Source organism: Myotis davidii, unplaced genomic scaffold (assembly GCF_000327345.1).
Source record: "Myotis davidii unplaced genomic scaffold, ASM32734v1 scaffold217, whole genome shotgun sequence".
NCBI classification, from domain to species: Eukaryota; Metazoa; Chordata; class Mammalia; order Chiroptera; family Vespertilionidae; genus Myotis; species Myotis davidii.
The window spans coordinates 3915497-3931760 of NW_006290034.1; the positions used below are offsets into that span (position 1 = coordinate 3915497).

Genomic DNA, 16264 nt, shown 5'->3' on the forward strand with positions numbered 1-16264 from the left:
CGGCGCTGCGGGGCAAGACGGTGCTGGACGTGGGCGCGGGCACCGGCATCCTCAGCATCTTCTGCGTCCAGGCCGGCGCCCGGCGCGTGTACGCGGTGGAGGCCAGCGCCATCTGGCAACAGGCCCGGGAGGTGGTGCGGCTCAACGGGCTGGAGGACCGGGTGCACGTCCTGCCGGGGCAGGTGGAGACGGTGGAGCTGCCGGAGCAGGTGGACGCCATCGTGAGCGAGTGGATGGGCTACGGCCTCCTGCACGAGTCCATGCTGAGCTCCGTGCTGCACGCGCGGGCCAAGTGGCTGAAGGAGGGAAAAGGCGCGGCGGCCATGCACGGCTTTGCCTTCTGGTTCCAGGTGACCTTCCCAGGAGGGGACGCGGGGAAGCCCCTGGTGCTGTCCACCTCGCCCTTCCACCCGGCCACGCACTGGAAGCAGGCCGTGCTCTACCTGAACGAGCCGGTGCAGGTGGAGCAGGACACGGACATCTCCGGGGAGATCACGCTGCGGCCCTGCCGCGCCAACCACCGGCTCCTGCGCGTGCAGCTGCGCTACAAAGTGGGCGATCAGGAGGAAAGGGCCAAAGACTTCGCCATGGAGGACGAGCAGTGGCTTCCCTCCCAGCAGCTGCCTCCCGAGGAGGCCGGGCTTTCCCGGTAGAAGCCAAGGGGGGGTCGCCGCAGAGAGGGAGATCCCGCAGGCCACTCGGATGGGGGCCTTATGTTCTGTCTGCCTTTCCCCGCCAGGCTCCTGGGGGGAGAGAGTGACCTCACTCTCCCTTGGAGGAGAAATGACCCTGATGCCCCCAACGATGAAAACAGCGTGTTTGTTAATAGGCTTTTGAGCCTCACGAGTATGTGGTCCCAAGCACTTGTATTTCTATTTTGTTTGTTTGTTTGTTTCACGAAAGAAAAAACACGTAATAAAATGTCAGTTTATGAAGTTCCATGCACACCCTGACCCCTCACACCTTATTTAAACCTGAAGCCTCGGAGACGGGTAAAAGGGTGTATAGTTAGACGTCGTACATTTCCCGTCTGGCTTTGCTGTCTGCCCAGAGCCATACCCCTTCATTCCCTGAATTCCCTCCCTTCCCAGGGCCTCTAGGCTACAGCACTTATCCTACTGGCTGCCAGAGGGAGGAGGGGAGGAAGTAGTTACAATAACTCTGTTCTTACACTTACTAGTAACTACTTCCATAGGGTGCTCAGGGTGATGAACACACCGTTAAGTAAAAGAGACTTCATACATAATTGTGCAGCCGATCTAAGAAATCAAGAAAAAGACGGGAAAGTGAAGTGGTAGAGAATTTTCTTTTTTAATTTTTGTCTTTACTGTTAAGGTTTCATCAAGAAACTGTCCCATGTATTTTCCATAATTTTATGAACAGGCCGAGAGGTCGTTTCGGAGCCAGGCTCAGGGCCTCTTCCTCCCCATGAGTAAATCAGCTCAGCTCACTAAATTAAAGGAATATTTTCTCAGCTAGAAGGGTCCAGCCCTCCTTTAGACTCCCTCATTTAGGTGGGTCATCCGACTTGGCCTACTTAAACCCAGCGCAAGTTCCCTTTTTTCTTCTTAGCTCAGCCAACTGTGGAAGTTGTGAATTCAGGGAAGTCATTTGTAATGAAGTGTGAGTCATGTCATCAAATTTATTTCACCGATGTTCACCCCCACCCCCCCCATCCCTGTGGCAAATAAAACATTGGCATTCTGTCTTGAGAGATGAACTAAGAAGTCTCGTGTACTGTCTGAGTGATACCACTTTGGCCTGGTAATATGCTCAGCTCTTAAGGAAAGTGTTAAAGCCCCTTCAGAGTGTAGCTTCAGGGTCATGCTGAGTGTAGGGTTTTGTGAAAAACGGGTCCTCTGAAGTACTCCACCAGTTCTGTTTATAATGCGTTTTCTGCCCCTGATTCAATGCATATTAAAGCACTTAAGTATCATAACTCATTTGGTGACCACAGGAATATCTGCCATTATGAAGGGAAACAGAAATGTACACAACCATAGACTTGACAAGATCCTCCAATAGCAAGCAGTACAATTCTAGCTGCTGTCATCGATGTGCAGATAGTTAACAGCCTAGGACCTAGGTGAATGGTGCAGCCACTGCGAGCCAGGTGTGGTTTAAGCTGGGGCATAAGCAGCTGCTGCTTTTAGGGTCAGCTGTGTTTTAAGCCAACATTTATTTCGGATTTAGTGTATAGTTTTGAATCAAGTTCTGGTGTGTGTGTTTTTCTGTGTTTTTTGTTCGTGTGTTTGTTGTTTTTAACTTGTTGGAATAATTCCTTTGCTGTATGGGCCAATGAAAGCACCTTCCAAGTTCTACTTTTAAACATACGGTTTTCTGAATAGATGAGTCCTACAGAATTCTTACTATCAGTATAAGCACACAAAGCAAACACTAGTTAAAACTTTGGATAATTCTAGAAGTAAAAGGTATTTCATAATTAGGCAAAGTAGGCTTTAAAATCCCTACTGTCGCTGTTGCCCCCAAAGAAAAATGACTTAGCATAAAAATACAGTTACTAACGCAATTAGGAGGCAGCACAGGCCAGCGGTTAAAGGCCTGGACCCTGGAGCCAGACAGCTCCTGCTGCAGCCTCAGCTCCACATGCGGTGTGACCTCCAGCAAAATACCTACCTGCTCTTTGGTGCTCTCATGCAAATTGGGGAGAACAATTGGAAGGTGAGGGTACCCATTAAAATACAAGCACACAGCACCTGGAATAAGACCTCGGTATCTCCCGGCTGCTGTCATTATGGGATGTAATATACAGGCTGGAGCAGTTGGACACAGACGAAACTGGCTGCCAAATAAGTATCGAACATGGTGTTTGTACAGGTCTTGGTTGACAGCCTCCGCATGGCTGTCTATGACACGCAATGTGTGACCGGATTCCAGCGGACCCAAACGAAGCCCGAGTCCTTTGGCGCCAGGACACTTGCAGGAGGAGGCGAGTGGGAGATGCATCTGCCCCCAGGCGCTGTCCAGTCTGTGTAGGAACTGCTGCTGATGGCCTAGGGCCCTGGGAGCTACCAGCCCCCACGCAAGGAGCCACCAGCCCCAAGGATGGGCACAGGTGAAGATCCACTTCAGCACTGAAACTTTCCAAAGATTTCCTCCAGTTCACACGGTCACGGTCCCTGTAACAAGCACTCAGGATTCCAGCCCGTGAAACCTAGTTTCTGCCTCCAGTGAGGTGTGTTCAGAGGATCGGCCAGACCATTAAATAAACAAAGGCTAATGGGGTAAATAGTGGGGTGGGGTGGGTGTTGGGGGGACAGGCATTTATCTTCAGTTTACATGCTAGCCAAAGGTCACAGATAATGAATTAGCCGAAGGTCACATAGCTAATTCTTGGCAGTGAAACAAGTCTTTCAATTCTTTACCCTAAACAGAATTTTCAGTTAATCTGTGTGTGCTTTAATTTTTTAAAAAATAAGTACATACTGCCCGACCAGCATGGCTCAGTGATTGAGTGTTGACCTGTGAACCAGGAAGTCAGGCACATGCCCAGATTGCAGGCTCCATCACAGTGTGGGGGGTGCAGGAGGCAGCTGATCAATGATTCTGTCTCATCATTGATGTTTCTCTCTCCCTCTCCCTTCCTCTCTGAAATCAATAAAAAATATATTTTTAAAAAATACCTCTGGAATGTTGTGTGTTTTTTTATCTTGTGACGAATGAAAGAGGAGAGTCCTTACTTGAAGAGTCTCATCAGAGATCCACCTTCAGTGTATAGAATCTCAAGATTGACAGATAGTAAGCACTCATTGAAATGAGACCTGTACCTGCTTCCCTAACAGACCTGAGGAAATGGGGCACTTTGGAGGCCCTCGGGCAACTGAGTCCTCAGCACAGGACCACAGTGAGGTGAACTCTGCCATTCCGGCTACACATACCTGGTGCTGGACGCAGAGAGGTATCCGTGAGGCATTCATTCAGTTAATCACTTAATAAACACCAACTCTCTAACAATTCAGTCCTATGAGAACTAAGTCAGTCCTGACCTCGAAGAGCTGGGATACAGTAAGGGAATAAAATGACCTACATCATTAATTTGCATACATCCTTTAGCCCGGAAAGACCTCCTTCCAACTAAACTTTAACCTCTGTGAAGCAGGGTCCAGAAGCCAGCCCTCATGTCAGTTCCATCCTTAGAATTTCTTCCAGGTGCAAAAAAAAATATTACCTATCATTGCATAGATAATGGGACCTCAGAGGAAAATTCCTCTAGGGTGATAGTTCCAGAAATAAATCTGTGTCCTGTAAATAACTGGTTTATTTCAGCTAATGGACGCAGTCCTTCGGGTAGGTGGTTCCTCTCCCATTGGCTCCTAGGGAACTGAGCCAAATTTATGACTGGCTTGTGCTCTTTTTAGCTTTATATTTGGCTCCACTTCCATACCCCTGGTTTTTTTTTCCTGATTTATTGCCCTTCTCACTTATAATAAATATTGCATGTTTTGTTGGAATTTATGTGCCTTTGTTCTCTTCTAATACTTTTTGGCATTAAAATATGATCTTACTTTCCGGAATATCTGCAGAAGTTCTGAGGACAAGGAGGTGAGAGAGAGGATTCTGGGATATGTCCCTTCGTGCCCTATGGAATGTGGTGTCTCTGATTGCTCAGATGGACGGGTAGTTGATTGGATCCCATCCTTTTAGCCAACCCACAGCATTTCATGTTTGTAGAGTCAAGATTTCTGAACGTGTGAAGAATTCTGAGACGTGTAGACCACGTTGAGGAAACTTAGAACGTTCTGCAGCATCTTTCTAAGCCTAGACTAAACCCTGATCGGATCTTAACCACAACAGGAAGGAACATGGGAGATTGCCAAGCCCGTTCCAAAAATGTGTCAAAAATCCTTTAAAGTGATGATAAGGAGGAAGACAGTGCAAGGAGACTAAGTCTCAAACTATGGTGCGTGTTCGTAGGGAAAAAAAACGTTTGAAACAAAGAATCCTGGACCTAACTAAACACAAGGACAACCAGTTTACTTAGATGTCAATCCATTGACTGTTCGACAAGTAGGTGTCCACCAGTCTTCTCTTCCCCCATCAGACCCGAGTGGACAACATCCACAACATTGCCAACAGCCACTGAAGAAATTACAAACCCGTGCGCTCTCCAGTCTGTGCCAGGAGAGCATCCCTGGGCTCGTCCCTGTGGGGTTAGCATGAGTCTGCATGTCTTCCCTTGGGGTGGGAAGCAGACAGGCTGATCACTCTAAATCAGTGTTCTGAAAGGCTAAGCTCACCAAAGGCATGCTTTATGAAGGGCTACAGTACAGGGCAACAGCCAGAGGGAGGCTACATACATGCTCTCCCAGAATTTTACTGAAAATATTTTGAAAATCCATTTATTTCAATAGCATATTTTACATTAGGAAAGTAATGCATGCTGATTATAGCAAATTTCAGATGACAGAAACATGGGAGAATACATAAGAGATCACCCATAGTTTCACCCCTCAAGTATTTTCTATTCCAAATTTTATGTATGCTTGTTTTTGAACTTCACAAAAAGTATATCATGCTGTCTTCCGCAACCTTAATTTACTTCACTGTAACACCCCATGTTTTATATTCCAAGCAGCACCTCTTACCACCTGAAATTATTTTGTTCATTTCTTGATCTCTATGCTGAGTTTCTCCTAAGAAAATCTACATTTTATGGAGCACAGAATCCTCTTCTCTCTGCTGCACTTGAGAAATTAGTTACTTAATGAATAAATGTTAAATTAATATGGTCATACATGCTACCTTACATACTGGTCTTTTCATACCTTTAGGGTTGGTTTCTCTAAGTATTTTGCTTATTTTAAATTTTAATAACGTCCAATAGATTGCCTTCTGGAAGGTTGTCAAAATATATATTTCCAACAAAGATATATGAGAAAGCCTGTTTCTTTATATTCTCTCACTTAGATTTTTTTAATCTTATTTTTAAAAATCTTACGGTAAAAAAAAAATGCTAGCTTTTTATTTTCAATTTTATTACCCTAATTCCTAGTGGTTGAACATCTTTCCTTATATTCATTGGCCCTTTGCATTTCATTTTCTGTGAAGTTACTGTTGATTTTACACATTTTATATTAGATTTTATGGCAGTTGGGGGGCTCTGTTAATTAGGAGTAGTCTATCATATGCTGTAACACGTTCATTTAATATTTTTTTTACTTCATTAACTTTGGGTCATTGACGGTTTTTCCATTTTAATGAATACAAACCTTCTTGTTTTGTTTGTAACTGCTTCTGAGTTTGTTTTCTGATGAAATCAGACTTTTCCCAATCAAAAGTTGAAAAAATACTCCCAAATTATCTTTCACTTTTGGTATTTAATGTTTAAACTTACTGAACCCCTGTGTACTCTGTGTCTTGTTGTTTTTTACAGTTTGAGGTAGGAATCCTTTGGTGCCTGTGTAAAAGCGTAGAATCCACTTAATACTCCCAGATCAGGTTCAGCTTGCGTTGGCTTCTGCGAACGGGCCGCTGGTTGCCAAGCGGATCTTGGCCGGAATGACTCGGGAGGCTGTGATCAGACCACAGGTCAGAAGGTGGCTGGACGGGGCTGGAGCAAAGGGCATGGCTGCTCTCTCTTGCCTGGCACGTCGCCTAGAGTGCTGGCTTGTTTCCACTCCACACACCGTCTATCTTTCTTCCTGTTCCCCGTAAGGGAAGAGGGTGCTTTCATACTTTAAGGTAGAATTCCCGGCTGACCTGATCTGACAAAAGGCCTTAGATGACCTTGGCATCCACATGTGGGAAAGTCCTTTTACTAAAATAAAATAAAAATTCTGTATTCCAAACAGAAGAGGGTATGTATTTTTACTTACTTATGTTTAATTATATTTATAGGGGCAGCATTTGGTTATCAAGATCACATAGGTTTCCAGGGTACATTTCTATGACACGGAGTATATTTTTAATTGAACAATAACTTTGAGACTAAGTCCTGGCTGGCAAAATAATAATAAAATAAAGTTGAACATGTTCTTGTTCCTCAAAAAAACCCTTAACCGACTTACAACGTTTATTGGAAAGAAATGTATTTAAAACGGCGACCCATATGCCACATTTTGCTAAAATGTTTTAAAATTGCTTCAGCCTGTGTTTGAGGTCCATCCATATCTAATCGACACATATGAGATGTGACGTTATTATCAAGTGTAATTACTTCCAGGCACTTGAAAATAAAAAGTGTTTTTAATTAAACATTTGCCTGGCCGTATATTAACTGCACGTCACTTTAATCTCAGAAAAATAGGCAATATTTTAACTCGATCTTGACAAAAATGCATTAGGCCTCTTTTTAAAAATGTTTTATTACTTGCAAGTTTCAGCCTGATGCGATTTTAAAATAGCCAAGTTATAAACCCCTGAAAATTGGAGTTTCTAACGGCAACCCTGACAGAGCCTTCACTTTCAGGAGGACGGACGTGCTGCCGAACTCACGCTCGCGGGTGCTGCCTCGGTCAGTCGGCCACAGGACCAGGCTGCAGGCGGAGCATCTCACAGGTACACGGGGCTGAGGACTTGCTCACACCTTTTCCTGTTTCTAACCTGTTAGGAAACTCATTGCTTGCTTTGGAAAGTCCTTCTCTGTCAGAAGTTACTGTAACAGACAGGTCGGAAGGCCCTTGTTCTCTCCTGTGTCTAATGCTTTGTCTGATGCTTCCTCAGTCGCCTCGTCTTCCCCCAGGCCTGGTTTTCACAGAGCTGTCCCATCTCCCGGGATTGCACCTCCACCCACCAGTTAGTTACTCAAGCAAGAAAATCAGAGGTCAGTCCAGTTATTTCTTCACCATGTCTGACTGGTCGCAAATCCTGGGGGCTTTACTGCCAAAATATATTTTTTGAAATTACTTAGTCTTTATCATCGCTGCTATCACCTTAGCTCCTGCCACCCAACCTCTGGCCAAGACCATCACAATGGCCTGCTGACTTGCATTTTAGGGTCAACAATAGTCGGTGAAGACCAGTTTGTATTTATAGACTGCTAGCAAGTGAAACAGGAGGAATGGTGGGATTGGAAAATCATTTTGTGACTCATGATGGAATCGTGGATCTCTGCAATGACCATCCACAGTTGCTAAGCCAGGAGGGGTGTGGTTCATGGACTTAGAGTAACTGACTTGCCCACTGTTAGCGGTTGCTGCAGCTGATGGATTCCGAGCATGCCAGCCTGGTTCCTTCATTGTAAAATTCTCCCGAGTCACGCCAGCTGGGCCAAAATCCCTTTCAAGGGGCCAATTTGCCCCTGGGAATAAGGGGTAGGGTAGGGTAAGGTGGGATGGGGTGGAGTGGGGTGGAGTGGGAGAAAGCCTTCCCCTTGGGGTGAGATGGATATGGGAGGCCCGTTTCCTAAATCTGACACTTACAAGCCCATTATTCTGGGGTGATCATCAGGTTACAGTCACAGATAACTTACTCATAGATTAGAAGGGAGTGTTTCCTTTGTGGTGATGCCGTGGGTGTCTGGTGGCGGCTTGAAGTTCATGTGCAGAAGGGATTGAAATGTCCAACATCCTGTAATGAGTGGCGGAGAAGGAGACTTAAAGGTTTGTAAAAACAGACTCTCTCTGTAGCTCCAGGTGAGCATTTGCCCCTAGGCCCTGACATCAGATCACAGTCCCATAAAAATAGCTGTTTCATCCCAAGTTAAACAGGGCAGTCATTTCCACAGCCTCGCTTTGCAACATGAATATTATTCCCTCCCCCCCCCGCCTCCACCCGCCCCCCAAAGCCGTAGACAGATGATATCCCAATGGCTGAATTTCTACTTCGCTGACTTTCAGTTAAACAGACAGAATTGTTCCAAATTCTTGTTTCATTCAAGAAAAAAAAACAAAATGACATGTTTCATATTTGACTCTAAATTGGGTAGTCACAGCCATTACCTTCCCAATGGGGATCTCCTGTAATACTCGGTACAGCTGCTTCTGTCTGGATAAATGTTCAACTACCGAGTGGCTCATTGAGGAGCGCTGCTTATTCGTAGGTTACTTTGGTATGGCCCCTAATTACTTAACACAGTTCCAGGCACCCAACAAATATTGATTGATTTTAAGTTACTTAACTCTAACCCTTCTGAATTACGGGAGTGTTATACGAAGAGGGATAAGTTTGGATGATGGAGTAGGCAATTAAACCATTTAAGGACTCCATGGAGATTGGACGTGATTTTCTGAACACGACAGTTGAAGGGGGAAAAAGAAGAAAGTACAATGATCACATTAAGAGAAAATAGCTGGATTGCACGCCCTCTTGTAATCTAGAGAGGGTTGTGCTTTTGGCGGAAAATAGGCCTACAGGGTAACCTTTCCTGCGCAAAGCGATGCTTTCCAGAAATCCAGAACTTCAAGGTCGTTGGCTGAGCAACCAGAACAGTGACACTGGGGAGAAGAGGTGACAGACAATTCAAGGGGGGACAGACCAGAGAGGCACTCGCCTGCTCAGGAAATGACTGGGCCTTAAGCACTTGCTGCCCAACAGGAAGCTACTGTAGCATCAGAGTGCAGGTCCTACACAGTAGGCTACACACGTGTTCTGAGTCTACGTAAGATCAAACTCATAATTTTCAGTGGAAATACCTTTATTGCTTTGAGCTTCTACTACGTGCTAAGCAGAGTTAAGTGCTTGGTTGGGGCCAAGGGTAACACTTGAACGAAATAGACAATTAATAAGCACAGCCTGATATGATTTTATTTTTTAAAAAAGAACTGTATTTTTTTAAGCTCAGAGCAAAATGAGAGGAAGGTACATATGCTCCCACATATGCATCGTCTCCCCCATTATCAGCATCACTCACCAAAGTGGTACATCCGTGATCATTGATGAACCTACGTTGAGAAATCATAACCAGCGCCCACAGGTTCTGGTTCTCCCTTGGTGGTGTACACTCTGGGGGTTTGGACAGGTGGATACTGACATGCACCCCTCCTTATAATCTGAGGCAGAGTATCTTCACTCTCCTAAAAATCCTCTATGCTCTGCCTCTTCATTCTATCCCCTCCTCTCAACCTCCACCACAATGACCCTTTTTACCGTCTCCATAGTTTTGCCTTCTCCAGAATGGCATGTGGTTGGACTCATACAGGATGGAGCCTTCTCAAATGGGCCTCTCTCACTTAGCAGTGTGTGTTTCAGGTTCCTTCATGGCTCCACAGCTCATTTCTCTTTAGCACTGAATAATATTCCATGGTCTGACTTACCCTTTCACCTACTGAAGGACCTCTTAGTTGCTTCAGAGCTCCAGCAGTTATTAATAAAGTGGCCATCCATATCCGTGTCCACGGTTTTCGGTGGGCACACATTTAAACTCCTCAGAGAAATAAACATCAAGCAGCACAATGGCTGGCTGGTGTGGGAGGAGTGTTTACTTTTGTAAGAAACACCAGACTGCCTTTCAAAGTGGCAGCACATTCCTGCATCCCAGCAGCAAGGTAGCCATCGGAACAGTGGTGTCTCCTGGCGGTTTCATTTGCATCTCCCGGAGGACATGGGATGCAGAGCATCGTTTCATATGCTTATGCGCCATCTGTGTGTCTTCTTTGGTGAGGTCTCTGCAAAGGTGTTTGGCCCATTTTTAAAGCAGATGTTTTTAAAGCGTCCTCTGCCTATTTTGGGTAACAGTCCCTTATCAGAGGTATCTTTTGCAACTCTATTCCCCAGCCCATGGCGTGTCTTCTCATCCTTGGTAATGCCTTTTGCAGAGCAGAAGTTTTAAATTTTAATGAAGTTTAGGTTATCAATTATTTCTTTCATGGATTGTGCCTTTGTTGTATCCAAAAAGCCATCTAAGTTTTCCCTTAGGTTATTTTCTAGGAGTTTTATAGTTTTATGTTTTACATTTAGGCCTGTGGTACATTGTTAGTTAATTCTGTGAAGGGTTGGAAGGTCTGTGTCTAGATTCCTTTATTTATTTTCTTTCATGTGGGTGTTTAGGTGATACAGCGCCATTTGTTGAAAAGATTGTCTTTGCTCCGTTGTACCATGTCTTTGCTCCTTTATCGAAGATTGGTTGACTCTATGCGGGTCTATTTCTATCCTATTCCATTGATCTACTTGTGTTTGTTGTTGTTGTTGGTTTTTGCCAATGCCATGCTGTCTTGATTACTGTAGCTTCATCGTAAGTATTGAAGTTGGGTGTTGTCAGTCTTTCAATTGTGTTCTTCAATATTGTGTTGGCTATTATGGGTCTTTTGCCTCCTCTCCTTATCAATATCGATCAGTGTGTTGATAGCCACAAAACAACCCCCTGAGATCTGGATTTGGATTGCACTGAAGCTATAAAAATCTGATGCTTTATTTTACCCTTTTCTTCTACTCCAAAGTTTTCAAATTAATGGCCCCTGTGCTTTCTTAGCCTCAACCCTCTCTTTCTAAATGCTAACAGTCTTTAATTCAAATAGTTAAGGATCAGGAGATTTGACGTTAATGCTCTGGAATCTGGACTTGGGTGACCTGCAGTGCTGGCCTAGAGCTCCTCTTGACAGCCATCAGGTGCAGCTGAGTGGCAGGCATTTCCGCTTCCAGGCCAGACGTCCTTTGTAAGGATAGACCACGTAGCCAGCTGCTCACCGACATTTCCTTACCAGAGAAATTGCTTTTCCGTTACCCTATAATCGCTAAGGAAAAATCGGAACAAACTCTTTTTTCAGTCTTTGCAAGTAAACCTGTTAGTTTTCCCTAAATACTTGGAGATTTTTTTTCTTTACGGTGCGCACATGGTGAGCACTAAATCTCATGACGCTCAACTTGTGATGAAAACTTTCTGTCACTCTCAAACCTAGTCCCTACCTCCAGACCCCCTTCCCAAGCGGCAAATGTTCCTGGGGATTTTTCAGATTTGCTTCACTTGCTTTCTAAAATGCCAAATTACTCCCTTTGGAAGGACTATTTCGTGTCAGTTTAGAGTGTCTGCTTTCCATTTTGTTCAGCTCATACTGTTTCTGAAAGATGTTTCAGGAAGTTTATAGCATATGTTTGAAACCAGTCCCTAGTTTTCAGTGTCTCGCCTGTTTGGTTCATTTTTGGTACACTTCAGTGTGGGCTGAGCCACAAAAGCCTTCTCTTCTTATTCCTACACATTTCCTGAAAATGTCTTCACGTTATGCTTGATCTGCAAGCTCCTTAGTGTGTGGTTTATTAAACATCTTAATGATCAGAGGGCTTGCTTCATTTCCTTCCGACAGTCCCTTTTTGAGGATAGGATATACCAGTGTGCCACCTGTACGCGTTTAATAAAACTAATTACATAGGGGAATTTACCAAAAAAAATTACCCCTGGATTGCTGCATGAATAAATACTTGCCTAGTGTTCACAGTTATTCAACATAGTATGCTATCCCTTTTCTTTTACCTTAATCTACCGGTTAACAAACAAGAGATTTTTAATCTTGTATTTACTGTGAACATTCTAAGAACTCGCAGTTAAACAAAGGTTTTTTATGCAAATAGAGTGACTTTTCTAGGGTAATCTTAAGATGTGTTATTAGACCTGAGCCTCCAGAGAAACAGAACCAGCAGGCTATGTGTTTATATCTCTATCTATCTATCTATCTACCAACCATCTATCTATCTATTTATCTATCTATGTATCTGTCTATCATATATCTCTATCTAGCTATCTCTCTCTCTCTCTATCTATCTATCTACCTATCTATCTGTCTATCATATCATATCTATCTATCTATCTATCTATCTATCTATCTATCTATAATCTATGGAGAGATGGATTATTTTAAGGGGTTGGCTCATGTAATTGTGGAAGCCTGGCAAGTCCAGAATCTGACGGGGTAAGCCAGCAGGTTGGAGATGCAGAGAAGGATTGAAATTCTAGTCCCAAGTCATCCCACCTGCAGTCCACCTTCTTACTAGCAGAAGGTCAGTCTCTGTTCTATGAAGACTTCCAACTGATTGCATGAGGCCCACTCACATTAAGGAAGGAAATCTACTTTACCCACAGTCCACCCAGGAAACAGTTAATCTTATCCAAAACCACCTTCGCAGAAATTATCCAGAATCACGCTGAGCCAAAGATCTGGCCACTGTGGCCCAGCCAAGTCGACACATAAAATTAACCGTCCCAGAAGATAATGTTTATAGGTGTTCGTGTTTATACAAGTGGGTTCTGTGGCATAGTTGGGTTATTGCACAAGAAGACCCGTCCTTGGGTGAGCTGTGTGTTGACTATTAATGTGAACTGACTGGAATCGTAGCTATTTTAAACCAGCATTATCAGAACACATTACAAGAACTGCATATGCTGGATAAAAAAAACTGGGCAGTAAAACATATCGATGAGTAATTATTGACAGCTTTCATCCAGACATGCATTTGCAGGAACAGTGAGTCCATATTTTTGCAACAGGCAGAGTTCTACTCGCAAGCCTGCTTAGGCCATAGTGTGCAGAGAGTCGAAGCTCAGGACAGGCAGGGCCTGCATACGCAAGTGTTGCTCCGGGTTTGCAGATGGCATCTGGAAGATGAGAGCCATATGATCATGGAACTATGTGGAAGGGGTATGTGTACTTTCGTGGATAGCATTTGCTTGGGAAATGATAACATTATTTGTTAAAATACTTTTTGAAAAATATTTTTTTATTGATTTCAGAGAGGAAGGGTAAGGAAGGGGAGATAGAAACATCAATGATGAGAGAGAATCATTGATTGGCTGCCTCTTGCACACCCCCTCCTGGGGATCGAGCCCACAGCCTGGGCATGTGCCCTGACCAGGAATCGAACCATGACCTCCTGCTTCATAGGTCGACGCTCAACCACTGAGCCATGCCAGCTCGGGTAAAATACTTACTTTTTACATAACTTTTTTTCCCCTTAAAGGACATTTTTTTTTTCTACTGGAAATATTTACCAACTACATATTCTTGCCTTTACTATGAATTTGTTTCAGTTTTGTTTTCCGTTTGGGGAGTAGCCCTACAGTGATAGAGTGTTTGTTAACCTTTTAACATTTGGCACTTACAACAGCTAAGCCCCGGAAGACCCTAAATTCATTTCCTCCATCTGCCCTCAGGGACACCCGAGGCCAAAACATGGCACTGCAGCAGTTAAATCAGTAATTTCCTTCTATGTGATATAATTAATCCTCAAATGACTAAAATGATGTCTTAGTTGCTACCAATAGAATCACTAGAGGTCCAGGTTATTCACCATGCTTTACAAAATAACCACCTTTTAAAAAAAATTTGTATTTATGCTGATGCCATTCTTTGTCCTGGAAAGGTGCTCACCCCTCCTTCCAAGCCCTGCTTAACAATACCCATCTTTCAGTAAAAATTACTGACTGGTTATGACTTTACCACATCCCTCCCCTGGCTGAGAATATCCTTCTGGTGGGCCAGCATCCTTCCAGGCCATTCTCCACTCCTCCAACAAACAACTCAACACGGCCGCCTCTAAGACACTGTGCAAGCTTCTAGGTCACACAGTGGGATTTGCATTCTAGCCCCACCTGCCTTGCTACCCCCTATTTTCTCTCCTCTAATTGCACTCATGTGTCTGACTGGCGGACTTCTCCTTCTAAACCAGGGGTCCTCAAACTTTTTAAACAGGGGGCCAGTTCACTGTCCCTCAGACCGTTGGAGGGCCGGACTATAGTTAAAAAAAAACACAAACTATGAACAAATTCCTATGCACACTGCACATATCTTATTTTGAAGTAAAAAAACAAAACGGGAACAAATACAATATTTGTATTTGCATGTGGCCTGCGGGCCGTAGTTTGAGGACCCCTGTTCTAAACTATAAGCCCCTTAATGTAAGGGATTCTCACGTATTTCATTTTGATTCTGCCAAGAACACAGTGGTCACAGCATGAAGCTAGAGGATTATTTATGGAGCGTTTACCAGGTACAATGTGGTAGAGAATGCATGCTTTCTATCTCTGGTGTTTATACTTTTCACTAACATTTAAAGATGAAATGTTAGATAAACCAAATACAATTTAGACCAACTATTTTATTAAAACCTTCAAGGGAAGAGGGCATTTATTTTTCAACATCTCTCCCTGCCAAAGGGGACATTTTATTAGTAACTAGTGGCCCGGTGCATGAATTCGTGCACATTGAAAGGAAATTAATTAGAAGAAATACTTTAAAATCATTATTTGCCCTTTTTCTATAATAGAAGTGTCAACCAAATTCACGATCAACAATGACAGATCGAAACATACATGTGTAATTGGCACCAGCAAGAGCTTTATATAGAGAGATAAACTTGCTTAATTAGACCTGCTTTCCAATTTAGCTAAACTTTTTCCAGCCCAGTGAAGCACCCCAACTTCTCTTTCAGGTAACTGTCAGCAACACAACAGTAAATATCAATACAAAGCAGATTGTTATTGTAGATCATGCAGGCAGAACAAAGGGTAAAATATTTAACTGCAGCAGTGTTTGATTATATTCTGCAGTCAGAAAGCCTGAAGTCATTGTCAAGGTCTACCATTTCTTACTTCTTTCAGTTGGGTCAAGTTTCTAAACTTTCTAAATCTCCATTTTCCGGCTAATTAAAAAAAAAAAAAGGGTTCCACCGAGTCTCCTATCTACCTACTCCAGGACTTCTGTGAGGATCAAATGAGATGAGGCACGGGAAAACACTTCACAGATATTTGGTTAAAGTGTGAAACGTTTCCACCCAGCTATGAAGCAAGTTGTGTTCCTGGGCTGAAGAAACTGTAAGGAGGCTAGTCATTGCTAAGGAGAGAAAGCTGGGCATCGCTATGTGACATCATTACCCAGACAGACACTTAGCATATTAGCCATTTACATATATAGATGTTCACTGACAAACCATTTTTACCAACAAAAGGACTATAGACATGGGCTTGGTTACTGTTGTTTAATTTAGCGAGGGGCTGCTCCACCCTGGTGCTGTTCACACATCCCGGGCAGGACAATCTTTGCTGTGGGGCTGTCCTGTGCATTGTGAGATGTTCAGCTGCATTTCTAGTTTCTACCCACTAGGTCCCACTAGCACCCCCTTCGATCTGGTTTTGACAACCAACATTGTCTCCAGACATTGCCAGATGTCCCTAAAATGTCCCCAGTTTGAGAATCTCTGAGTTAGAGCACACTTGTGGCACTTCGTAGCCCTCTAAAAAGAATTCAAACTGAGTGAAGGTTGTGGACAAATGTCTCTACAACTGGTATGTAAGAATTACTAGAAAAATACATTCCTGCCAGAAAAGGGTGCACCATAGTAAAAATGGAACAAGATGGTTCACAGAATAGACATGTTAATG

The 16264-nt window shown here is 43.7% G+C and overlaps 1 protein-coding gene across 1 annotated transcript; it reads left to right on the top strand.

The window, feature by feature from the left end:
- Window positions 1-2: 2 nt before the first annotated feature.
- PRMT6 (protein arginine methyltransferase 6) lies at window positions 3-945 on the top strand (the record flags this gene model as incomplete). The annotated part of the gene is made up of 1 exon (XM_006763113.2): window positions 3-945. A coding segment is annotated over one exon (651 nt), but the record flags the coding sequence as incomplete, so codon positions are not given.
- Between the last annotated feature and the right edge of the window lie 15319 nt (window positions 946-16264).